At 49.5% G+C, this 26,132-nt stretch overlaps 1 protein-coding gene and 1 pseudogene across 2 annotated transcripts; one reads left to right on the top strand and one right to left on the bottom strand.

Annotated features, from left to right (window-relative positions):
* The first annotated feature begins 216 nt into the window (after window positions 1-216).
* On the top strand, window positions 217-4,952 carry LOC125525400 (senescence-induced receptor-like serine/threonine-protein kinase). 2 transcript variants are annotated; one of them, XM_048690404.1, is made up of 14 exons: window positions 218-407; window positions 584-1,139; window positions 1,215-1,439; window positions 1,863-2,137; window positions 2,295-2,433; window positions 2,528-2,599; window positions 2,686-2,757; window positions 2,845-2,925; window positions 3,031-3,194; window positions 3,291-3,508; window positions 3,640-3,766; window positions 3,849-3,917; window positions 4,041-4,233; window positions 4,374-4,952. In XM_048690404.1, exons 1-14 carry the CDS (start codon window positions 278-280, stop codon window positions 4,771-4,773), a joined length of 2,721 nt encoding a protein of 906 aa, XP_048546361.1. In that variant the 5' UTR covers window positions 218-277; the 3' UTR covers window positions 4,774-4,952. The 2 variants fall into 2 exon arrangements, with proteins under 2 accessions (XP_048546369.1, XP_048546361.1); XM_048690412.1 differs by lacking the exons at window positions 3,640-3,766; window positions 4,374-4,952 and having other exon boundaries at window positions 217-407; window positions 4,041-4,177.
* Window positions 4,953-5,826: 874 nt separating this feature from the next.
* Window positions 5,827-16,710, bottom strand: LOC125525416 (annotated as a pseudogene).
* Between the last annotated feature and the right edge of the window lie 9,422 nt (window positions 16,711-26,132).

Genomic DNA, 26,132 nt, shown 5'->3' with positions numbered 1-26,132 from the left:
GCTAAGGCCGCACTAATAATGGTACTAGCTTGCAACCAGCGGCAGCGCGAGACAGTTGACAAACTATACAGCTCTCGATCAAGTCAACTGCACTCTCTAGTCGTCGCCAAACTAGAAGATAATTTTGAGGCTAAGTGGCCATGTGATGTGTCTATTATACCACTGGCAAGCGTGTGAACCTAAGCTTAAGGCTGAGCACATACTGTATATAAATGGATAGTACTATACTTCGTACGTGGAGCATCTTGTGCTAGTTACTTGTTGCTGGGTTGGTGGCATGTGCGCGCGGAGTAGGATGGACCGGCGACCGATGGCTGCCCGTTCGTCGTTGACGCTCCTGCTCAGCCTCGCCCCCGCCGCCGGCGGCGTACTTCAAGTTCGCGGCCAGCGCGCGCCTAGCATCGAAGGTGAGCTTAGAAGTATTATCATATGCATCGAAGGTGAGCTTTGAAGGTGAGTTCACAATTATTACCATCATGGCTGGTTTGTTTCCGCTGGCTAGGAATGTAGCTAGAGCACGTAGTGCGTTTATTGCTTCTTTTGTCAAACCTATATCCGCGCTCACATTGAGCAAATAATGCAGGTTTCATCACCATCGACTGTGGCCTGCCGAAGCATAGTAGCTACGTGAACAACCGCACCAAGATACCCATCACCTCGGACGCCGGCTTCACGGACGCCGGCTACAACCACAACATCTCCACCGAGTACGTGAGGCCTCAGCCCCAACTCTCCAAAAACTACCTCAACGTCCGCAGCTTCCCCGACGCGGTCCGTAGCTGCTACACGCTGCCGTCCCTCGTGCCGGGGTCCAAGTACCTGCTCCGGGCCTTGTTCATGTACGGCAACTACGATGGGCTCGACAAGCTCCCCATCTTCGATCTCTACCTGGGCGTCAACTTTTGGTGGAGGGTGAACATCTCGAGAGCCGAGGAATCGGTATTGGCCGAGGTCATCGCCGTGATCCCGGACGACTCGGTGCAGGTTTGCCTGGTGAACATCGGGTTGGGGACGCCATTTATCTCGGAGCTGGATCTGAGGCCTCTGGAGAACACGCTGTATCGGCAGGCGAACGCGACACAGGGGCTTGTCCTGATCGACAGGCGCAACATGGGCGACACGGGCAACTTCGCCATTAGGTAGGCATACTTACTGGTAGGCCTGGGTGCAGAGAACTGATTGTTCCATTTGGTCCTAACGTGTTCTGTGGTCAGGTACCCGGACGACCCATACGACCGGGCTTGGTTACCGTGGAGCAACCCGAAGCTGTGGCTGGACATCTCAACCAAGGAGAAGGTCCAAGAGAATATCGGCAGCCTCCGCCTCCACGCACCATCTGCCGTGTTGCAGACTGCAGTCACGGCGCTCAACGACTCCGAGTCCAAGACCGTCGAGTTGTCATGGAAGACGGAGCTGGACCACGTCGACCGAATGCTCGGGTACACATTTGTACCACTTTTTTTTAACTCTACACTTATAGTAGATAACAAGTTTTCATATACTACAGTTACACTATAATCCCTCCATTTCAAAATATAAGATAACAAGTTTTCATATACTACAATTACACTATAATCCCTTCATTTCAAAATATAAGGTGTATTAGCTTTTTCAAAAGTCAAACACGTGTTTGTCTGACCAAGTTTTTAGAAAAAAAAATCAACATTTACAGTAGCAAATTTATGTCATTAGATACATCATGGAAAGTATTTTCATATTTTATTTATTTTGTATTGTAGATGTTGATATTTTATTTTATAATCTTGGTCAAACATTCATAAATTTGACTTGCATGGAAACCAATACATCTTATATTCTAAGATTGAGGGAGGATAAACTAATGAGAGAAACGCCTGCTATAGATGTGTTGCCATCTTGTATTTCGCCGAGCTGCAGATCCTTGCCGGCAATGCCGTTCGCGAGTTCAACACCATTGTCGACGGCGGACCCAACCTCCCGTACAGGCCCGAGTACCTCGTTGGCGACGCCTTGTACAATGCTGAACCCCACAAGTGCTTAAGCCAGTACAACATCACCATGATCGCCACAAAAAACTCAACACTGCCGCCGATCATCAACGCCTTTGAGTATTTCTCCGTCATCTCTACAGCCAACGTCGGGACCGACCCTCAGGATGGTAAATATCTGCGGGTCCTTATTAAGTTTCACATATAGGAGATCAATCATCTATGCTGGTTGATTAGTACATTTTCGCGATAATGACAGACCCGCATGATCTCTGATTACTGCACTTCTTAATTTGTCTTGTGTGTTACTGTCGGCAAAAAAGAAAGTTTCTGCCATCAACGCAATCAAGCTTAGGTATCAGATGAAAAGGAATTGGATGGGTGACCCGTGCGCTCCGAAGACTTTTGTGTGGGATGGGTTGACCTGCAGCTATGTTATATCTGGGCGTCCAAGAATCACAAGCATGTAAGTTCAAATTTAACTTGCGACCATGCACAAGAAATCCATTCAAAATGAGGAAATGCACACATGTCGTCTGAACCATTGTGTGATCTTACAGAAATATGTCATCGGGCGTTTTGAAAGGCGAGATATCATCTTATTTCGCTGATCTCAAAGACATCCAATCCTTGTAAGTAGGAAATTTATGTCCATTTTCACAATAATTCTGCTAGGGAATAGGTTCACATAATTGTATGCTTTGCCACCTTATTTCAGGGATCTTTCATACAACAAACTGACAGGATCAATTCCTAATGTTCTTGCACAACTACCCTCTCTCGTGTTGTTGTAAGCGACTTTGAATTATATGCCGTCTTTGATAACTAATATCTGTTTGTTACCAATGTTTTGATGCCAACTTTGTTGTCCATCCAGAGATTTGACAGGTAACCAACTTAATGGATCCATCCCCTCCGGGCTTCTAAAGAGAAGTCAAGATGGCACCCTAACTCTAAGGTTAATCCATCATATATTACATATATCTGCATGCCATTTAGTTCTCTGATCGTTACTTTGATATTTGCCTGGTCAAAATTGCTAATGGTCTCTTCTTTTTGATAGATACAACAAAAACCCAAACCTTTGCATCAACAAAAACTCTTGCCAGCCAACAAAAGGGGAAAACAATTCTAAGATTGTCGTCTATATTGTTGTTCCGATAGTTGCGGTTGTTGTGATTGGAGCACTTGTAGTACTTCTGATTCTCATAGTGAGAAAAAAGAAAGGTGAAACACATCAATAAAACTACATTAATAGTTCTGCATTACTGCACCAAAGCAAGCAACAATGGGTAATACTAGTTTGGTTCTTGAATTTTGAAGGATCTACAAATAGCAGCAAACAACAAGACCGTCAACACCTGGACAACCACCGATTCACATACAAAGAACTAGAGACCATAACAGACAACTTCAAGACAGTGCTTGGCCAAGGAGGGTTTGGAACTGTTTATGATGGCTTCTTGCAGGATGGTACCCAAGTTGCAGTCAAGTTACGGTCTCAATCCTCCAGTCAAGATGTAAGAGAGTTCTTGACAGAGGTAAAGTATTATCAACTGTAACCAGAGCATGGTGTATCGACATATTAGTCAAAAAAAAAGACATATTAGTCAAGTAAATTTAATAAGCCAATTTTAGAAGCTTTGCCATTTTTCTTCCTATTCTTGCTCAGGCTCAGACAATAACGAAGATCCATCACAAGAATCTTGTACCATTAGTTGGTTATTGCAAGGATGGGATATATTTAGCTCTTGTCTACGAGCATATGTCTGAAGGAAATCTAGAAGATAAACTCAGAGATATTCTAATCCGTCTGTAAGAAGAGCATACGGTATCTCTGTCTCATGTTACACACTACTAACGTCAACCAAACTTTTACAGGAAAGAACGACAAGGATGTATCCTTAACCTGGAGACAGAGGCTCTGCATCGCACTACAATCCGCACAAGGTATACTTTAGTCCGGATTATGGTCTTCCTTTCGTTGTTGTCGATCTCTATGCTTTGCTAGAGTTTAACATATGTTGATGTGTGACTGATATATCATCTCTGTCGAATATGATGTGCACACAGGGCTTGAGTATTTGCACAAGTCATGCAGCCCACCCTTCGTGCATCGTGATGTGAAGACATCAAACATCCTACTGAATAAAAATCTTGAGGCCAAAGTAGCTGACTTTGGCTTGATGAAGGCTTTCAGTAAAGAAGATGATACACATATATCTACGGTGCGGGTGATTGGCACAAGAGGCTACCTTGCCCCTGAGTAAACACTAATACCTAACTTATTAATATTTTCGTTGCCTGCTTGCCAACCATTTGGACTAGTATATCTTTGTTTTGACTGACTCAATGAATTGTGATGCAAATGCTTGCATCCCATGCTTATTATATGTACATACACAGGTATGCAGCAGCCTTGCAACTGAATGAAAAGAGCGACGTATATAGCTTCGGTGTCGTGTTACTAGAGGTAATCACAGGACAACCCACCATCCTTGAATCTACGGAGGTCATCCATATCGTCCAATGGGCACGACTTCACCTTTCGGGAGGCAACATCGAGGAGGTGGTGGACGGCCGAATGCAAGGCGACTTCAATGTGAATGGCATGTGGAAGGCCGTGGACCTAGCGCTGAAGTGCACCGAGCATGACCCCGCACAACGACCCACAATGACGGATGTGGCTGCCCAGTTGCAATACTGCCTCGAGTTGGAGAACGAAGATCAAAACAGAGGCGATGCTAACAATAACTTCCACATAATGAAAGATAGCAGTCGTGACCGTGATCTACCGATGATGTAAGGCTAGGCACCATTTCATTTCACATGGTCAATGTTACTTGTTGGTAGGGCGCCAATCATGATCATCAGTCATGCACTCTTGGTGCGTGATAAACATTCGATGTATTATTCACTAGGGATTTTTCTACATTAATCCCAAACTTGTTCTTTGGTGACACTAAAAGATTTTATGTTTCATTTTGACCCATCTTCATCGAACCTAGTCCTAAACTGAGAGAAGTGCCTTCTCATGGTGAACGAAAGTATGTTTCTTGGTCATAAAATTTCTGAAAGAGGTATTGATGTTGATAGAGCTAAGATTGAAGCTATAGAAAAGTTTCCATGATCACTATGTACAAACCACATGTAAATTTTAATTTTGAGTGGTACTTCTGTTTTCCAAATGTGTTTTGAAGCAAAGTCAACGTTATTTGTTGGGACGGCGCCAACCATGATCACTAGTCATGCACTCTTGGTGCATGATAAACATTCATGTATTATTTTCTCAAATTAAGGATTTTCTACATTGATTCCGCAGTTCTTTGTTTGACACTAAAGGTTTGCGATTTCACATTCGACATTTTCCATTGAACATGTTTTATTTCTTGGAGTTGTCGTTAGCTCAAACATTATTTCATGAGTGCTCAAACATGTTTAATTGATTCATGACCTAAATACCCTAGCAAGTATGGTGTGGTTATAGTGATCGAGAGTCATAGTTTCACTTCTGGTTTCTTAGGCTCTGTTTGGTTACAGGGACTAGACTAGAAAAAGTCCCTTTTAGTCCCTATATCTATGTAACCAAACAGGAGGGACTTTTTCTTTAAGGACTAGAAAAAGACTCTACTGGAGGATCTTTTTTCTTTAGTCTCTAGGACTAAAAAAAGTCTGGTCCCTTGCAACCAAACACCTCCTTAGTGTGCAAGAACATGTCAGTGTTCTCGCAATAGGATTGGGACATTGGTGACAATTTCTTTAGCGATAAGAAAATTTGGAGCTATGTTACCTGAAAAGTGCGGCAACATATATTTGCACTCTATATGTCAAGAAATATCCTTTAAAACCGCGAAGAGAGAGAGAGAGAGAGAGAGAGAGAGAGAGAGAGAATATAGATCAACTGAACGACAAAGTCTTCATCAAGTGACATCACCCTCACAACAATATGCTCCACGCCTCCTCCTCAAATCATGTGATGTTCCTCTAGCTTGAGACACTCTTGTAGTTGTGCTACCACCTCGGTCATCGTGGGTCGCTGAGTAGGAGCTTGCGCAGTGCATTTGAGCGCGACGTCCGTGACCTTCCAGACACTATTGATATCATAGTCACCTCGTATGCGAACGTCTGCAACGTCTTCAATGTTGCCTTGTGCAAGGTGTTGTCGAACCCATTGGATGATATTAGTTGGTTCTGGGCATTGTAGGATGGGTGGTCGCCCCATTATAACTTCCAACAACACGACACCAAAGCTGTATACGTCACTTTTCTCAGTGAGCTGCAGGGCTGCCGCGTACCTTCACACAAGCCGATACATGGTATATTAGATGTGCTTTCACTATGGTTGATCACATATGATTGGTTAATTAATACACTCAAAATTGTAAGCAAAAGCAAGTAGAAGATAGTATGATGTCTTTTACTCAGGGGCAAGGTAGCCGTGTGTGCCAACCAGCCTGGCTGTGGATACATGTGTGTCACCATCCTGATTGAAAGCCTTGAGCAAGCCAAAGTCAGCGACCTTGGCCTCGAGATTCACATTCAATAGGATGTTTGATGTCTTTACATCCCGATGCACAAAGGCCGGGCTGCATGCAACGTGTAGATATTCCAGCCCTGTAAGAACATCGCACCAATATGATGTCAACAACAATTACATTACCAAGTTGCGATCATGTAAAATTTGGCTTCCAACGAAACAAATAGATGGAAATTAGCAACGAAAAATTAAAGAACACGTTTCACATCGGAAGAATACCTTGCGCGGACTCCATTGCAATACGAAGTCTCTGCCTCCAAGTTAAAGATGTACTATTGCTATCTTTCCCTTCAAAAGATAGAAGAGCACTTATTAGTATGATGATGGGAGTACCCGATAACTCAAATGGTTCCACGCAGAAAAGAAGAAGAAGAGATAACTCAAATGGTACGAAGTGAGCCGGCCTAGCTCCCTTGATTACTTGGCTGAGAGACTAGATACTGGAATCATCAATTCCTCATGGGCATTAATTTAGGTTCATATTCATACTGTAAAGGTTTTCGCTAGAGTTTTATTTGAGATAAAAACCCCACTAAATGCACATAATCAAATAGCACACACCTCTAAGTTTGTCCTCGAGGTTTCCTTCAGACATATGCTCGTAGACAAGCGCCATGTACTCCCCATCTTTGCAGTAACCAACCATGGATACAAGATTTTTATGGTGAATCTTTGTCAAGGTCTGAGCCTGAGCAAAAGAACAGAAGAATTGTTTACACACAACAATTCCTTACAAAACTTCCCTTGAACCGGTGATGAATTGCACTTACCCCTGTGAGGAACTCTCTGACGCCTTGCCTGGAGGACTCAGACCGCAGCTTGACCGCCACCTGCGTACCATCCGGTAAGAAGCCATCGTACACGGAGCCGAACCCTCCCCGGCCGAGCACCGTCTTGAAGTAGTTCGTCATGACCTGCAGGTCCTTTGTACGTGAACCGGCGGTTGTCCAGCTGCAGCAGGCTGTGCATGTCGCCATTCCACGACTGCGAATGCACGCCACTAGCCTCGTTCTGTGGCTTCACACTGCCCTTTCTTGATCCTTCATTCGGCGATCAGTGAGACAGTGACAAGAAACTGTAAATATTATCCAGTCCAGTGCTGCTTGCAGTTGCAGTTGATGTTTGTTTTGACACCTTGTCTCACCTTGCTTTTTTCTCATTATGAGAAGAAGTAGCACTGCCAGTGCTCCTATCACCACAACTGCAAGTATTGGAGCAGCAATGTACACGGCAAGCATGGATTTGCTATTCTTTTTGGTGGGCTCGCAAGAGCCGCCGTTGCTGCAAAGGTTTGGATTTTTGCCGTATCTGTCAAAGAGAAGAAACTTAAGTGATTTTGGCCAGGATCAGGGGAACTAACGGAGAAACGATTGGCTCACCTTAGAGTTAGGGAGCCGTCTTATATTCTCTTCATAAGCCCAGAGGGGATGGATCCATTAAGCTGGTTGCCAGTCAAGTCCCTAAGGGACCAAATAGCATTCATAAGTTCAAGTTGTAGTAGAATATTCAGGTTAAAGTTGAAATTAGGCAACAAAACTATTTGATATCAAAGTCAACATAATTGTGGAGTTCAAGATTCCTTACAGCACCATGAGGAAGGGTAGTTCTGAAAGAGCATTAGGAATTGGTCCTGTAAAGTTGTTGTATGACTAGTCCCTGAATAAACAAACATGCATACGGCACGTTAGCTTAACTCACTAAGGGCCTCTTTGATTCGCAGTATTTTCAAAATGCAGGAACAGGAAAAATGTTATCCAGATGACGGTAAGGCCGACTGATTCACCTTTTTGAAAATGACTGATGAGAGTGAAATCGGTCTTCTTCAACATGACAAAATTTGTAGTTGGAATGGTACTATCACGAGATTATGAGAGGATACATGGCAAGGGGAGACGCACCTTGCACTCCAATATCCTTCTCTCTATAATATTGTTCAGCTAAGAGACACTTACGTTGCAACAATATTACAGTCCAATCCTCTTAATATTCAATTCAGGAGGAAGTTAGCGGGAAACCGTTGGGAAGCTTGGCTTCATCTTGTGAGAAGATTGATGGATGTTCATCTATCTCAACAGCCCAATCAGTTGCGCTGGAAACTAACTAAGAATAGAGAGTTTTCGGTTAAATTCATGTATTTGGATGTTATCAACTCTAGTTCTATTCCTCGTTCGAAACATGTTTGGAAAGTCAAAGTGCCTTTAAAAATTAAAGTGTTCATGTGGTTTGTCCATAAACAAGTCATTCTAACTAAGGACAATTTGGCAAAACGCAACTGGACATGATCTATAAGATCTAGCTTCTGTGATCGTGATGAATCCATCAAACACCTCTTTCTTGACTGTCCATTGACAAAAAAATTGTGGTGGTCGATCCACATAGCATTTAATATTACTCCTCTGAATACTATCAACACGTTATTTGGAATGTGGCTAGATGAGATAGATTCAGAAACATCAAGACATGTCCGTGTAGGAGTATGTGCTTCATTATGGGTAGTTTGGAACTGTAGAAACGATTTGGTTTTTAACAGAACAATAAATATTCATTTCTTGCAAGTTATTTTCCGGGTCACTGCCCTGATCTGTATGTGGTCGCTACTCACTCCGACGGAGGCCAGAGAGCGTATGGTTACTGGGTCTATCTGATGGGAGACGGTAGCACGGACTATCTTCAACCGGTTTGGATGGCGGTCATGTAATAGGATAGGCGTTTAGTGTTTCCTATCTTATTTTTTGCCGGCCGGTTGTGGCTATCCTGTTATTTTTTTATGCTCTTTGTGAGCCCTTTTTCTTTTTGAGATCTGAAGACTTTTGTTGAACCTTTTGCTTATTAATAATATGGCCGTATGCATCGCTCTGATGCAAAGGCCGGGGGATAACCCCTTTTTGAAAAAAAGGAACAGGAAAAATGTAGGAATAGAGTGTCATGTCCTCTTATATCTTATGTGAGTTGGAGAAGTGTTTGATAGCACAGAAAAAACAAAGGAATTCTACAAACAAGTTTGAGTGGATGAAAAGTTTCCTTCAAAATGTAGTACAAATGAATCCTATGAAAAAAATCCTAAAAATTTCAATCCTACAAATCAAACGACCATCACAGGAAAAAAATCCTAAGGATCCAAATCCTGTAAAAATCCTATGAAATTCCTTTGTATCAAAGGAGCCCTAAGTTGATTGTCAAAATGGATGTAAAACTTCCTACTACTTACAAATACTTGATTGCTTTGAGGTTGGCGAAATGGGTTGGTATGCCGCCGCTCAAAGCGCCAAATGACATATTTCTGCAGAAACACACACAAATGGTTCACTGATAGACACAGCACGGTCACCTTTCCTTGTGAAAATTAAGGTCAAACTTACAATCTTGTGATTCTTGGAGGCATAGAAATGGCATAGCTGCAGTTCAACCCATCCCACACCAGAGTCTTGGGAGCGCACGGGTCACCCGCCCAGTTCTTCTTCACCTGTCATGGCCGCAACTGTCAAAAAATTCAGTTGCACAAGACAGAGATCAGTTATAGATCAAAAATGTGCCTACCCATTGATACTATTACTGTGAAAATTCCATTTACCATCCTTGGCATCCGTGGCGACGTTGGCCGTGAAGACGACGGAGAAGAACTCGGCGGCGTTGATGGTGGGCAGCAGCGTGGAGTTGACCGTGGCGTTGAGGGTAATGTTGTAGTGGCCGCCGAACCCCCGGTGGGCCTCGCTGTTGAAGAAGGCGTCGCAGACGAGGTGCTGCGGCGTGAAGGGCGCCTTGCTCCAAAGCTTGCCGTTGATGGCCATCTCGAACTGTCGCGCGGCGGCCACGGCCTCCAGCTCCGCGAAGTAGACGATGCCGATGACCCCGGGGTCGGGGTAGGCGTGGTTCGGCGCCGCGTCCCACGACAGCTCGATGGTCCTGGACGACGCCGACCTGGAGCCGTTGCGCGGCGTGATGGCGGTCTGCATCACGGCGGACGGCGCGTTGAAGCGGGGGTCGGCCAGCTCCTTCACCTTCTCCGGCGTCGAGATTGTTGGAATCAACCACGTAGTAGAAGTCCTGTCCGGTATGGACTAGGAACAGTCACCGACTCGCTTTGTACTAGTATAAATATAGCTGTACCCCTACGTTGTAACTCAGATCAATCAAAGCAATAAGATCAACAGGACCGACAAGGCCCTGTTTAGCCATCAACTCGTGTGTTCCGCGTCCTCGTGTGTATCGTGTGTTCCGGCGTCGGCGAAACTGATTTGCTAGTTTGTCCAAGCGTGAGGCTGTGCAAAGCTAGCTAGACGTGTGTGCCTGCTTGCTGTGTACGTGCATATCTCCAGGGAAAAGCCAGCTTGTGTGCACGTGTACGTCGGAAAGTACTCGACGTACGGGATCTGTGCCAACAATTGGTATCAGAGCAAGGTTGATCTTCTAGTAACGGAGGATCATGGCGGACGACGAGAGGAACAAGCAGCTGGCGGAGTACTCCGGTGCGGCTAAAGTATTTGCTGCTCCGGCGAGTTCCTCGTACCCACGATTTGATCGCGAGAACTTTGGGGTCTGGAAGGCCCTCATGGAGTGTGGTCTCCGCGCCAACGAGCTATGGGACGCGGTCGACCCAGGAGGCGACGCGTTCAAGAAGGAGGGAGCCGAGCACCGGAAGGATCGGCAGGCGGCGTCGGCGATTTATTCGGTGATGCCGATGGATGTCCTCCAAGCACCTAATCGCCAAAGAAACGGCGAAGGAGGCGTGGGATACTTTGAAGCTCATGTTCGAGGGACACACCCGCGTCAAGCAAGCCAATCTCCAAACTCTCCTAAGGAACTACGAGACTTTGGTCATGGGCGACAATGAGTCCGTGGATGCGTTCGCTTCACGGGTGGCTACTCTCGTCAATCGGATCCGCGCGCTTGGAGAAAACCTCACGGAGACCTCGGTTGTTCGGCGGTTCTTGCGCGCGGCTCCTCCCCGGTACCTGCAAATTGTCACGGCAATCGAGCAGTGCGTCGATCTCGAGACTCTCTCCATCGACGATCTCGTCGGGCGCTACAAGGCTCACGACGAGCGTATGCGGTACAGTCTTGGGGATGGGAGGAACGATGAAATGTCATGCTCACGGGCTCAGTGGAGCGCTGGACTCAAGGAGAGGAGCGAGGGCTCTAGTAGCAACACTCGCCAAGATCGTGCGCCAGAATAGAACAAAGTAAGAAGAACACCGGCGACGGCGCTCCGAAGAAGAAGAAGAAGTTCGACAAGCGCAAGATCAAGTGTCACAACTGTGGCATCATGGGGCACTTCAAGTCGGAGTGCAAGAAACCACGAAGGAGAAAGCTCTCCTGGCCAAAGGAGGCGATGATGGAGACATGATGCTCATGGTCGAAGTATGCGAGCTAATGGACGAGGATAGTCCAGCTCCGAAGGCGCCGGCTACAGAGGTTGTCACGCTCATAGAGGAGGCAGTTTATCTTCACGATAAGAAGAGGATGAACACGTCGAGGCACGTGTGGTACCTCGACACGGGCGCTAGCAACCACATGACCGGCGACAAGGACCAGTTTTCTGAGCTCAGTGTTTCGGTGGGAGGCACGGTTCGGTTCGGCGACGGACGGACCGTTGACATCGCAGGGCGAGGTACTGTCCTGTTTGAGTTGAAGAGCGGCGGTCACAAGGTACTCACAGATGTGTACTATATTCCCAAGCTAAAGAGCAGCATCATAAGTCTTGGTCAGCTCGAGGAGCGTGGTTGCAAGATTGTGCTCGAAGATGGCTATCTATGGGGGTATGATCGTCAGAGGATGCTAATTATGAAGGTGCAGAGGTCACCTAACAGGCTTTACATCCTCAACTTGGATTGTGTGGATCCAGTATGTCTCTTGTCAAGCATGGACGACTCGGCATGGAAGTGGCACGCGCGCTACGGTCATCTAAATTTCCAGGCTCTTCGGCAACTTGGACAAAAGGAGATGGTACGTGGTCTACCGTGCATCAATCATGTCGACCAAGTGTGCGACGGTTGTCTCATTGGGAAACAAAGGCGAGCCCCGTTCCCAAGAGAGGGAAACTTTAGAGCGAGTAAAGCTCTTGAGTTGGTCCATGGAGACTTGTGCGGACCGATTACACCGGCCACCCCTACCGGAAATAGATACTTCTTGCTCGTCGTCGACGACTTCAGCAGATTCATGTGGATCGTGTTGTTGAAGACGAAGGACCAAGCTTTGCAAGCCTTCAGGATAATAAAGATGGTGGCTGAAGTAGAATCTGAAGCCAAGCTGAAGGCCCTCCGTACCGATCGGGGGGGTGAGTTCAAGTCCCGTGCATTCACGGATTTTTGCGAAGCTCAAGGGATCAAGCGGTATCTTACGACACCATATTCACCGCAGCAAAACGGTGTTGTGGAACGGAGGAATCAAACCGTGGTGGCGATGGCACGAAGCATGTTGAAAAGTAAAGGCATGCCGGGCAAGTTTTGGGGTGAGGCGGTTAATACGGCCGTTTATTTGCTGAACCGGGCTCCAACCAAGAGTGTGGTTGGGATGACGCCGTACGAAGCATGGTACGGACACAAGCCCACGGTTGATCATCTTCGCACTTTCAGGTGCGTGGCGCATGTGAAGACAGTGACCGGGCATACTAGCAAATTGGCGGATCGAAGTACTCCAATGGTGTTGGTTGGCTATGAAAAAGGTACGAAGGCATACCGTGCGTGCAACCCCTCTACCAACAAGGTGGTTGTGACGCGCGACGTGGTCTTCGAAGAAGCAAGGTCATGGAATTGGAACTCCGCCGAGCCGGTATACCCGTCTTCCGATGAAATTTTCAACGTTGTTTACGATGATTACGAGCATGCAGACATTGGTGATCAACCGGAGACGTCGGCCGCGACAAACGGCGAGGACGGCGCGGCAGAAAATGGAGACGCGCCAGCTACTCCCGCTGCGTCACACGCGCACGCGGGAGAAGGAACGGTTGGTGCGCCCGATGACACGCCAGGCAGTGCGGGCTGCGCTCGATCTGGTGGGTCAGGTACGCGTGGAGGCTCTTCCCCTCAAAGCCCAGGTGGCTCGGCTACTAGGCTGGGAAGCCCACGTGGTGTGGAGGTTGGCCCACAAAGCCAACCACGTGATGGTGAAGAAACACCAGTTGTGGCTGGTTCGCCCACTGTACGTGCAGGAAAAGCACGGCCAGCTACGTCTAGTTCGTCCAGTGGACACGCGGCCAGCTCGGAAGAACCTCAGTCGCCAGAAATCGGAAGTGAGGCAGCTTCAAAGGATAGTTCTTCGTCTTCGAATGAACAGGAGACGAGGGAACGTCCGCCGACACCAGTACGTTTTCGACCAGTGGTGGATTTATATCCAAAGGAAGCACTTCCAAAAGTAAATCCTGTGAAAATTAAAAGAAGAGGACGACAGTGTCTGCTTAGCGTCGAGGAACCGACGAAATTTGAAGATGCAAATACGGAGGAGTGTTGGCGTCGTGCTATGGATGAGGAGTTGGGATCGATCCGAGACAACAATACATGGGAGCTTGTGGATCCACCCAACGACCATAAAATCATAGGGCTCAAGTGGGTGTACAAGGTCAAGAAAGATGCCGAAGGAAACTTGGTGAAGTATAAGGCAAGGCTCGTAGCCAAAGTATACGTGCAAGAGCAAGGTGTAGACTTCGAGGAAGTGTTCGCTCCTATCACAAGGATGGAATCGGTGAGGCTAGTTATAGCTCTCGCGGCTCAAGAATCTTGGAGGCTACATCACATGGATGTAAAATCCGCTTTTTTGAACGGGGAGTTAAAAGAAGAAGTGTATGTGAAGCAACCACCGGGTTACATCAAAAAGGGAGAGGAACACAAGGTGTTGAAACTACACAAGGCATTGTACGGGCTATGCCAAGCTCCTCGGGCGTGGAACATCAAGCTTGATCGTACACTAGTTTCTCTTGGTTTTGAGAAAAGTCCACTGGAGCATGCTATGTACAAGCGAGGTAAAGGCAAGGATCGTCTCCTAGTGGGCATCTATGTTGATGATCTCTTGATAACTGGAGCAGATGAGGAGGAGATTGCTAGATTCAAGCTACAAATGAAGGAGCTTTTCAAGATGAGTGATCTAGGGCTCTTGACTTACTATCTCGGGATCGAGGTACATCAAAAGCCGGAGGGAATCACACTATGCCAGGAGGCATATGCAAAGAAAATTCTTGAAAGCTGTAGCATGGAGGACTGCAATCCAAGTCATGTCCCAATGGAGGCTCGACTTAAACTTAGCAAGAGGAGCCAAGCACCCGCGGTTGATGCAACGGAGTATAGAAGTGTGGTCGGAAGCCTAAGGTATCTTGTGAATACAAGACCAGACTTGGCCTATTCTGTTGGCGTAGTGAGTCGCTTCATGGAAGCACCCACGACAGAACATTGGGCAGCTGTGAAACAAATACTCAGGTACATCAAAGGGACAACTAACTTCGGTTGTGTCTATTTGAGAGAAAAGCGGAAGGAGATGGTGGAGCTAGTTGGCTACAGTGATAGCGACTTGGCAGGAGATATTGACGACCGTAAAAGTACCTCGGGCGTGGCATATTTCTTGGGAAGAAGCATTGTGAGTTGGCTATCACAAAAGCAGAAGGTGGTCGCATTATCATCCTGTGAAGCGGAGTATATTGCAGCTGCAACCGCGGCAGGTCAAGGTGTGTGGCTAGAAAGGCTACTCAGTGACCTCACTGACAAGGAACCGGAAGGAGTGGTGCTCAATGTTGACAACAAGTCCACGATTGCTCTATGTAAAAATCCAGTGCATCATGATAGAAGTAAGCACATTGATATAAGGTATCATTACATACGGGATTGCGTGGAAGAAGGCAAGATTGAAGTCAACTACACTTGCACCGACGATCAGCTTGCAGATATCCTGACCAAATCTTTGGGACGACAGAAGTTCACGGAGATGCGGGGAAGGATCGGCGTCCAAGCTGTGAAGTGAGGACATCGTGGTTGGAGGGGTGATTGTTGGAATCAACCACGTAGTAGAAGTCCTGTCCGGTATGGACTAGGAACAGTCACCGACTCGGTTTGGGTTAGCTAGCTTTGTACTAGTATAAATATAGCTGTACCCCTACGTTGTAACTCAGATCAATCAAAGCAATAAGATCAACAGGACCGACAAGGCCCTGTTTAGCCATCAACTCGTGTGTTCCGCGTCCTCGTGTGTATCGTGTGTTCCGGCGTCGGCGAAACTGATTTGCTAGTTTGTCCAAGCGTGAGGCTGTGCAAAGCTAGCTAGACGTGTGTGCCTGCTTGCTGTGTACGTGCATATCTCCAGGGAAAAGCCAGCTTGTGTGCACGTATACGTCGGAAAGTACTCGACGTACGGGATCTGTGCCAACAGAGATCTCCGTCCATTCATTTGAGTCGATCTCGCTCCACGGGATCCACACGCGGTCGTACGGGTCCTCCGGATACCTGACCAGCGTGGCGCCGCTGAGGCCGAAGTTGGTCCGGTCGACGAGCACCAGCGCCTGCGTCGCGTTCGCCTGCGGGTACAGCGTGTCCCTGACGGGCCTCAGGTCGAGTGCGGAGATGAAGGGCGTCCCGGAGCCGGTGTCCACTAGGCAGACCTGCACGGACTCGTCCGGGACGACGGCGATGATCTCGGCCAGCTGCGGCTTGTCGGCCGTGGTGACGTTCACGGTCCGCCAAAAGTTAACGCCGAGGTGGAGGTCGAAGACGGGGAGCCTGCCGAGCCCGTCGTAGTTGCCGTACATGAAGGTCGCCCGGAGCAGGTACTTGGACCCTCTGGCGACGGTGGAGGGGAGCATGTAGCAGCTCCGGAGGGCGCCGGGGAAGGCACGGACGTTGAGGTAGCGTTTCGATGAAGACGGCTTGATGTACTCGGGGGAGATGTTGCGGTTGGAGCCGGCGTCGGTGAAGGCGTCGTCTGGGACGTAGGGCAGCTTGGTGGCAGCGTCCAGGTAGCCGCCGGCCTGCTCCGGCAGGCCGCAGTCGATGCTGACAAAACCTGCGCGTACGTAGCTCGATCAATGCACTGAGATGTGAGGAAACAGTGTAATTCACAGGTGTAGCTCACCGGTGCTGTCGGGCGCGCGCTGGCCGTGAACTCGGAGCACGCCGGCGAGGCCGAGGAGCAGGAGCAGCCACGACCGGGCCGCCATTGCTCCCCGCGTTGATCGCTCCACTGTGCTAGGTAAGCTAGCACATGCCGCCGCTAAACTGGGACGAAAATACTCGTACGTTACACTAAATTAAGTAGCTAGGTCATGCCTAGGTAGCCATGCCATGTACCCACTGAGGCGAAATGGAGACGAATCTTAATTCTTTGCCTCGGTAAACAACGTATGATTAGCCAGTGGTACATCATGCACATGCAGCTGCATGCTCCCGATCGACGGCGCCGCGGTGTCAACGGCCGGTGCAAATGCATGCATGCTGCTTGTATTGTCCCAGAGTTCGTCAATGGCTCCGCTGGCCACCATTGCAGATTTGCAGTACTACCTTCGTTTCTGTTTACAAATCCTACACGTATATCTAGGTTGTCAATTTTATCACCCTAATATAAACTATATAATACAAAAATTATATCTTTTGAAAGTAGAAACTCTGAAATTTATGTTGGTATATTTTTTGTAATATATGACTTGTATTAGGTTGGTCAAATTGACAATGTAGAGATACACGCACACCCTGTAAACTGAGAGAGAGGTAGTAACCAGCAAAGAGAAAATTAATTGCATGTAGCCATTGCCAGCACTCCAAGGATCACAAGCTAGCGCTGCAAACTCTCCTTGTTCTCTCATACGTACTTTGATGCGCATGAAACGGGCCAAGATTAAACTGCATGCTCGCCACACTGCTTTGCCATGTTTTTTTTAGAGGAGGATGACCCCCGACCTCTGCATCTGGAAGATGCATGCAGCCATTTTATTGATTATTCTCGAGGACCTTACAAAGTAGTACAACAATATGCCTAAATCCACCATCTTGGCAACATCTGGCGCTACTCCAATCCATATGATGAAGGGGTGCAAGCTGGGCCAAATACCCAGACCTCTCACCTAAGCCTAACATCTAAAGCCGGATGTCCGACCGAGCCACATACCGGGTCCGGGGCACAAACTGGTCCGACGCACTCACATGTGTCGTCGCCGCCATCTTCCACCGGTCCATCTTCAGAGCAGATTGAGGTGCCAACCTTGGCAGGTGCCTCCGCCATCGACGCCACCATGACGCCAAACGACAACCTCCACCTACGCGAGTCCATCTCCAAGCAACGGACGCATATCCATGGCAGGATAGGGCCGCACCACCGCCGTCGCCAACCACCCACAAGCGCCACCCAGCCACAAGGTTCCCAAAGCGGCGCCTTCAAGAAGGGAACGGCGCCGTGAACACCGTCGTCGCCCAACAAAGTTAGGGCTTTCGCCCGGGAGACCTAGGGGAAGGGGAAGTGAGGGGATCAGTCCATACCGACGACTCCAAGGAGGGGAACGACGCCCTCAGGCGTCGCCGTCAACGCGGCCGGCCATGGCCGACCAGGGATTTCGCCCGAAGTAGATCCCCGCCACCAGTAGCACCTCCTGTACAAAACTGGCGACCCAAGGAAGCGCGGCCCGACGAAGCTGACCCGCACGCCAAACAGGGGATGAGGGGAGGCGCCAGATCGCGTGCACCGACCACTGTACAAACCGCCGCCGGCCGCCAACGATCACCGGATCCCGCCGCCCGCGCGGCCGGGACGCCAGATCCACCACCCGCATGGCTGCTAGCCGGCCATGCCTTGCCAATGGAGCCGCCGCTCCAGATCCGGGTTCAGCTGCTTTGCCATGTACTCCCTCCGTTCCTAAATATTTGTCTTTTTAGAGATTTCAAATGAACTACCATATACGGATGTATATAGACATATTTTGAAGTGTAGATTCACTCATTTTGCTGCATATGTAGTCACTTGTTAAAATCTTTAAAAAGACAAATATTTAAAAACAGAGGGGGTACTACATATAAGATGTACACCTTGGTTTAGGAAAGAAAAAATTGTCGACACCCCGAAAGTCACGTATATTCACGTTAGCGCTTGTGCGCAACACGGGACTAGCTAGCTATGTGTGGTTTTAATACTCTAGGACATGTCCGGGCAGCAGCGTTGTCGGCGTCGCATTCCCTTTTGAAGGTGCTGCTTGGTACGCGGCGGTTCGGAGCCCCGGGTTGTGGTGGTTTGTTTCCAGAGGGCGTAGTGGTGGCGGGTCATCCGCGCTTTGTCGAGCTGCCATTGTTGGCATTTGTTTCTTCTTCTTTTTTTGGGCTTGATGTGCTGTTCGCCCCAACGATCTTTGTATTGGTGTTGGTTGCTTTGGAATACAAAGCGGGGAACCCTTTTTCGGTAATACTCCCTCCATCCGAAAATACTTGTCGAAGAAATGAATGTATCTAGATGTATTTTAATTCTAAATACATCCATTTTCATCCATTTATGCGACAAGTAATTTCGGACGGAGGGAGTATTTTAGACAACAAAGGAAGAGTCCACCTTGTATATTGATGCACATCTCCTTCCTGTAGCCGGGTGGGACTAAGAGTAACTCCAACTCAACTACCCAAACGGACATCGATTTTATCTGTTCGGGTCGCCCGTCCGGTCTCCACATCTATTTTTTCGGGAACGGACGCATTTTTTAACATGTCCGGTCCGTCATTCCGTCAAATACTTGGTGGAGTCCTTCCTTGAACTGCCCCGAGCCCTTGCGTCGTCGCCTTGCCCGCGGACAAAGCCATCGGCGATGTCGAAGGCCGCCTGCACACGTTTGCTTCCACACAAGGGTGGCACCACCGCCGTGGAGCCAACCGCTGAGCACGTGCAGAGGGATGTTGGGGCGCCGGGGCAGCGCGAGTTCTCGGAACGCCGAGGCTGCGGCAGCCGAGGTGTCGTCCTCCCCGACCCCGGCGATGCCGCTCTCCACGACGCGCACGACAACATACGTACAGGTCTCCAGGCAGAACGACGCGGTACACGGCGCTGCTGCGGCCAGCGTGCTCCGCGAGCTGTGATTCGCACCCGAAGCTAGAGGTGGCCACGGCGAGGTCGGCGAGCTTCAGCTCCATGAGGTCAGCCTTGGCAAGGACTACGAGCACCTCCCGGGCGCGGCTACCGGCTAGCTATGCATGCATCTGTGCACGCACGGGCACGGCTAGCAGCGGGTGGCCAGCTCAGTCAGTGGCGGCAGGCAGCTACCTAGCATGCCGATGTGCTCCGACGCTGCTTCTCCCCGGCTCTGCCTCCGACCAGTATCCAATTTGCTGCTGAATAGCATCCGCCTGCCCCCGACGAGCATCCGACCAACATCCGACTTGCATCTTACAGGACGGCGTCGCTCGCGGGGTGGGCATTGGACGACAGAGGTGCACGGGGGGAGGAGGTGCGCTGCCGCCGCCAAGCTCCTATGGGCCGCCCGCACCAGCAGAAACGAGGAGGTGCGCTGCCGACTGAAAACTGATTGAGTACTTTTCTTGATTGCATACAGAGTACAGGAGGGATTACATATGGAAGGGCAGCGCCCAACCGAACGCAGTACGTGCACGGGGATCGTGCGTAGATCGTGGGCTGAGCACAGTCAGCGGTCTAACACTCCCCCCCCCCCCTGCAGTGTCAGCGGCGGGCTCGACGACGTTGAGACTGGCTCGAATGTCGAGGAAGGAAGCAGTTGGCAGTCCCTTGGTGAAGATGTCGGCAAATTGCGCGCTGGTGGGGACATGCAGAACACGGACATCCCCTAGAGCGACCTTCTCCCTAACAAAGTGGATGTCTATCTCTACGTGTTTAGTACAACGATGCTGTACAGGATTACATGACATGTACACAGCGGAGATATTATCACAATAAACGACGGTAGCTTGATGGAGAGGCCGGTGGAGCTCGCTGAGAAGTTGACGAAGCCTGACGGTTTCGGCGACGGCGTGGGCGACGGAGCAATATTCAGTTTCAGCGGATGACCTGGAAACAGTGAGCTGTCTCTTCGAAGACCATGAAATCAAGTTATCACCCAGATACACACAATAACCAAAAGTGGATCGACGAGTATCCGGACATCCAGCCCAGTCTGCATCGGAATACGCTGTGAGAGTGGTGGGGGAGGAAGGTGTGATGGAAAGACCATGATCAAGAGTTCCTTTGAGGTAACGCAAAATGCGTTTAACATGATTGTAGTGAGGAATACGCGGGTCATGCATGTATAAACAGGCTTGTTGGACTGCGTAGGTGAGCTCAGGACGAGTTAGAGTCATGTACTGAAGGGCGCCGGTGAGGCTGCGGTAGAGTGTGGGATCAGAGAAGGGCTCGCCATCACAGGAAAGTTTAGAGCCCGTTTTAGCTGGAGTGCGAGAGGGATGTCAGTCGGACATGCCGGCCATGGAGAGGAGATCGATTGCATATTGACGCTGAGAAAGAAAAAGGCCGGAGGATGAACGAGAGACCGCAATGCCGAGAAAGTGATGAAGAGGCCCAAGGTCGGTCATGCTGAACTCGTGACCAAGGGAATGGATGATGGTGGAAAGAAAAGAGTCAGAAGAAGCGGCGAGCACGATGTCATCTACATATAAGAGGAGATATGCAATGTGGGTGTCTGTTTTGAGAATAAAGAGGGAAGAGTCAGAACGAGATGGTTGAAAACCGATGGTGTGAAGAAAGGTGGCAAAACGCTGAAACCAAGCCCGGGGCGCCTGTTTAAGACCATAGAGCGAGTTTTGAAGGTGGCACACATGGTCAGGGAAGGATGGGTTAGTGAATCCGAGAGGCTGACGGCAGAAAACGGTTTCGTTGAGAGTGACGTGCAAGAAAGCGTTCTTCACATCCAATTGGTGAATGGGCCAAGAAGAGGAAACGGCAAGACTAAGAACCACACGAATTGTGCTGGGCTTAACGACATGCGAGAAAGTTTCGTCGAAGTCAATGCCGGCTTGCTGAGAGTCACCACGGCAAACCCAACGAGCTTTGTAGCGAGAAAGAGACCCGTCGGAGTTGAATTTGTGCCGAAAAACCCACTTACCGGAAACAACATTAGCACCGGCTGGGCGTGGAACAAGAGACCATGTGTTGTTCTGCAGAAGCACGTCATACTCCTCCAATTCATTGCGTGGAACCAGTGTGGGTCAAGAAGAGCGGCTTTGTAAGAGTGTGGTATGGGGGAGAGAGAAGTGGGTGACGCGGTGAGGTTGAGGCGTTTAGCAGGTTGGCGGAATCCTGATTTGGCGCGAGTACGCATGGTGTGATCATTAGTGGTAATAGGTACTGGGACGGCAGCGGGTGGTAATGGATGGTGTGGCTGGGACGTAGAAGAAGGAGGAGAAGGCGGGACGTGTGGATGCTGTGGTGACGAGCAATCAGAGTGCGTAGGAGAGGCTGCATGGGTGGGGGACAAAGTTGCATGCATGGGTGTAGTGGCGGGCCCGGGTGAATCTATGGAGGGAGAGGTGGCAGGAGAATCTGGGGAGGAGGGGGTGGATTGGCTAGTGGATGCCATGGGAAAACAATCATTGAAGGGAGGCGGGGTGGATCCCGGAGAGGATGGCCTGCTGGGCGCGGAAGCAGTGGAGGGGGCACGGGGATCGATAGAGATAGTGGGGGCTGGTAGGGACGGTGATGTGACCACGTGAATAGGGCCATGCAGGCCATGCATGGAGGCCGAATTGGGGCTGGAGGATGTAGTGATGGGAGCAGAAAAATCTGGCGGGGTGTGGGACGCAAAGGGAAAGATGGTTTCGTCGAATGTGACATGGCGAGAAATATAAACGCGACCAGTTTGTATGTCAAGACAACGACATCCTTTGTGCGGATCAGAGTAACCGAGGAATACGCAGGGCAAGGAACGAGGGGAGAGCTTGTGGGCGGCTGTGGAGCTAATGTTTGGAAAACAGAGGCAGCCAAAAATGCGTAGGCTGTTGTAGGAGGGTGGGGCTAGAAATAAGGATTCGTACGGGGAAAACTTTGGGCTGGTGGTGGTGGGGCGAATGTTAAGAAGATATGTGGCGTGACGAAGCGCTTCAGCCCAAAAATGAGGCGGCATGGAGGCCTGGATGAGAAGAGTGCGCAGGATGTCGTTAATGGTACGAAGGGATCGCTCCGCTTTTCTGTTTTGAGATGAAGTGTATGGACAAGAACAGCGAAGGAGAATGCCATGTTGTAAGAAGAATTCTCAGTTACGAGTGTTGTCAAATTCTTTACCATAGTCACATTGCAAAAAGCGAATGGGAAGGGAGAAGTGTGTATAAACATAGCGCTGAAAATTTACAAAGAGAGGGTGAACATCAGATTTAGAGCGAATGGGAAAGGTCCAAATATAGTGAGAATGATCATCCACGATTACAAGATAGTACTTAAAACCAGACACACTAGGGATAGGCGAGGTCCATAAGTCACAATGCAACAACTCAAAAGGGAAAGTGCTAGTAGTAGTAGATATACTAAAGGGCAAGCGAACATGTTTGCCCAACCGACACGCGTGACAGAGAGATGCGTCATGAGAGCCTCGATCATGCGGGAGTTGGAACTCTTGAAGAAGCTTTGTAGTGGTGGTGGCGTTGGGATGACCGAAACGGCGATGCCATAGAGTGACGGAGGCATGCATGGCTTGAGGTGAAGGAGTGGATGCGCCGTTGATGGTGTAGAGATCGCCAGAGCTATTGAACCGAGCTATCACCGCCTTGCTGTGGAGATCCTTCATAGACAACCCAAAGGGATCAAACTCAACAGAAACTTGGTTATCTATGGTAAAAGACGGACATAAATCAGGTTTTTAATTAAAGCAGGAGCGACCAGAACCTCACGAAGGAGAAGTAGTGAGCGAGAAGATGAAAGAGAGGTGGTGCCGACACATGAAACTGGTACAGTAGAGCCATCACCAATGGTGATAGAGGGAAAGAGAATGGAGGGATGGATGGATGACAGCGTACTAGATGATGCAGACATATGCGAAGATGCACCGGAATCGAAAATCCACTCCGTACCTGTGTCCTGGGTGGTAAGTGAGTTCAGGGCGGCGATGAGAGCAGCTTGATCCCAGGTTGGTGGTGTCGAAGTTGTAGCAGGAGGCGCCAGCTGGTGGGGAGATGAAGACGGCGACGCCAATGGACCAGTAAGATCCCATCCTGTTGTAGGAGCGCCGTAGAGGTACGGAGGTGGTGCTGATGGAGGCGCCGAAGATTGGTAGAGGGGCATAGGCCGTGTACGCATGCGGCGGCGGCCGGGAGCCCCGACGGAGGGACGCATGCCGGGCGCCCAGGCTCCACTGTATGCAGGGGGAGCACCGTAGGGGGAAGGCGCAGTCCAGGGCATCGGCCATGCCTGAACGAGCCCCGTCCAGGGATCAGCAGTAGGGCGCCATGTTGAAGAACCCGGGGGCGCCGCGGGCGCTGGTGGTGTGGGCGCCGATGGAGGCGCCGGCGGTGGAGGCGCGGATGACGACGAGGAAGCCGACGAGTGCTGCTTGGGCGGTCGATAGACCGGGTTTTTGCCCTTGTAATTTGGACTTGGACGCCATCCGGGAGGCGGCTGCGGGGTGGGCGGCGCCGAGGATGATGTTGGTGGCGACGGAGCAGGATTGGCGGCGGTGTGGAAGAGACGCGGAGCTCCGATCTTGCGCGCCTGGGTTTGCTCCTCGAGCTGCAGCATCGACCTCGCCTCGGACAGAGGCGGCAGGGGGCGAAGCAGAGGAATCAGCGACGCCTGCTGCGCGAACCTCTCGTCCAACCCGCCCATGAGAGCGTGAAGAAGAGAGCGATCGGCAACGGTTTCCCCGAGTTCCTGGAGTTCGTCGCCAATCGCCTTGATCTATTGACAGAAGACACCAACAGGACGATCGCCCTGGGTGATGGTGCGGAGCTCGACGTTGAGGGCCGAGATGCGGGCGTCGCGGTTGTCTTGAAAGAGACGCCGGAGCTCGGTCCAGATGTCACGCGCGCTGGCGCCATCCTTGACGACGAGGTTGAACAGCTCGGTGGAGATGCGCGTGTAAAGCCACTGAATCATGGCGAGATCATCTTTGAGCCAACGAGGATTGTGCGGCTCGGGAGGGGAGGCGTCGGAGATGTGGTGAAGCAGCGAGCAGCGGCCGAGGTGGATCTCGAACAAGTGGCGCCAGTGGTAGTAGTTCCTGCTATGGAGATCAAGAACAATAGGGATGAAGGGGGTCACATCGGTGATTGTGTCGCTGAAGGAGAGAGAGGGGATAGTGAGGTAGTAATGGAGGAGGTCGCCGGAATAGTGTGGCTGCCGGCGGCCGGTTGGGAGGGATTGCCGGCGCCGGGGTTGGTCATGGCGCTGGAGTTTAGGAGAGGATCGTGGGAGAGTTATCTGATACCATGAAAACTGATTGAGTACTTTCCTTGATTGCATACAGAGTACAGGAGGGATTACATATGGAAGGGCAACGCCCAACCGAACGCAGTACGTAGGGATCGTGCGTAGATCGTGGGCTGAGCACAGTCAGCGGTCTAACACCGACGAGCTCCTCCGTGCCGCCTGCACCAGCAGAAACGAGGAGGTGCCCGCTGCCGAGCTCCTCCGGTCAGCCCACACCAGCAGAAAACGAGGAGAGCGCGACGGCAGCCCTCACCGGTGAGCGCGGCGGCGGCCTGCGCAGGCGGCCTCGTCGCGTCGGTTGCGGAGGCAGAGGTCGAACTGCTAGTGCGGGTCACTGATGCATGGGACCAAGACGGACGCACAAGGGCATGAGCGAGTGACGAGAGCGTCCGCTTTTGTCCATCACGAACCCATTTATGGCTCAAATTTGAGCTCAGTTTGTGTCGGGACAAAGAACAAACGGACAATAGGCGGACGCTTTGTCCGTTTTGGATCGTCCCGTTGGGCCGTATTTTTTGTCTGGATGACTCAAACAAACAAAATTGATTACTTGGTTGAAGGTGCTCTAATGCATTCACATGAACCAGCTCAGCAAACACGACGAGGCCAGGTTCCACAATTGTGGTGGAGACCACGGCAACTCTAATTGTGATAAGAGGAAACGACTAATCTTAACTCTTCATGTTCAACAAGTGCTTTCTTCATTGTAAAATATTTGTCAGAAAAATAAATGTATCTAGACATATTTTAGTTCTAGATACATCCATATTTATGTATTTTTGTGACAAGTAATTCCAGATGAAGGGAGTACTTGGTTAACACTTCCACAAAAGGTAATATGGTCATTTGTGCTCTTGTAGTCATCAATATAACATAGAAGATACTCCTATATTTCATATTATTTATATTTCTAGATTTATCCTTTGGGTGGATGCATTTATTAGCCGGTCGATTGCGTGCGTAAAGGGTAAAGCTATTTTTTCTCTAAAGAATAAGTTGTATAAATTGCCATGCTAGCTCTTGATTCCGTTCCTTTGTATAGGTACAAAGTAAGAGGTCGATTCTAAATCAAAATCAATATACAACAAGCCTGGTTTAAAATAAATCTTATTATTGACATTGTTTAAGCAATCAAGAATAAAAATAGAATCCTGAATAAGGAGCTACAATACTCAATAAATGGAAATTCGGGTTGAAGTCCACAATAGATATGACAATGCTATGACAGATGAATCAGAACAGTTGAGCCATAGGTCCTTCCAACAAATTATGTACCATCTGCTGGGTCTGTTTGTTTGGGGTAG

The sequence above is a fragment of the Triticum urartu genome, chromosome 1 (genome assembly GCF_003073215.2).
Source record: "Triticum urartu cultivar G1812 chromosome 1, Tu2.1, whole genome shotgun sequence".
NCBI classification, from domain to species: Eukaryota; Viridiplantae; Streptophyta; class Magnoliopsida; order Poales; family Poaceae; genus Triticum; species Triticum urartu.
This window is presented reverse-complemented; position numbering and strand designations above follow the sequence as displayed.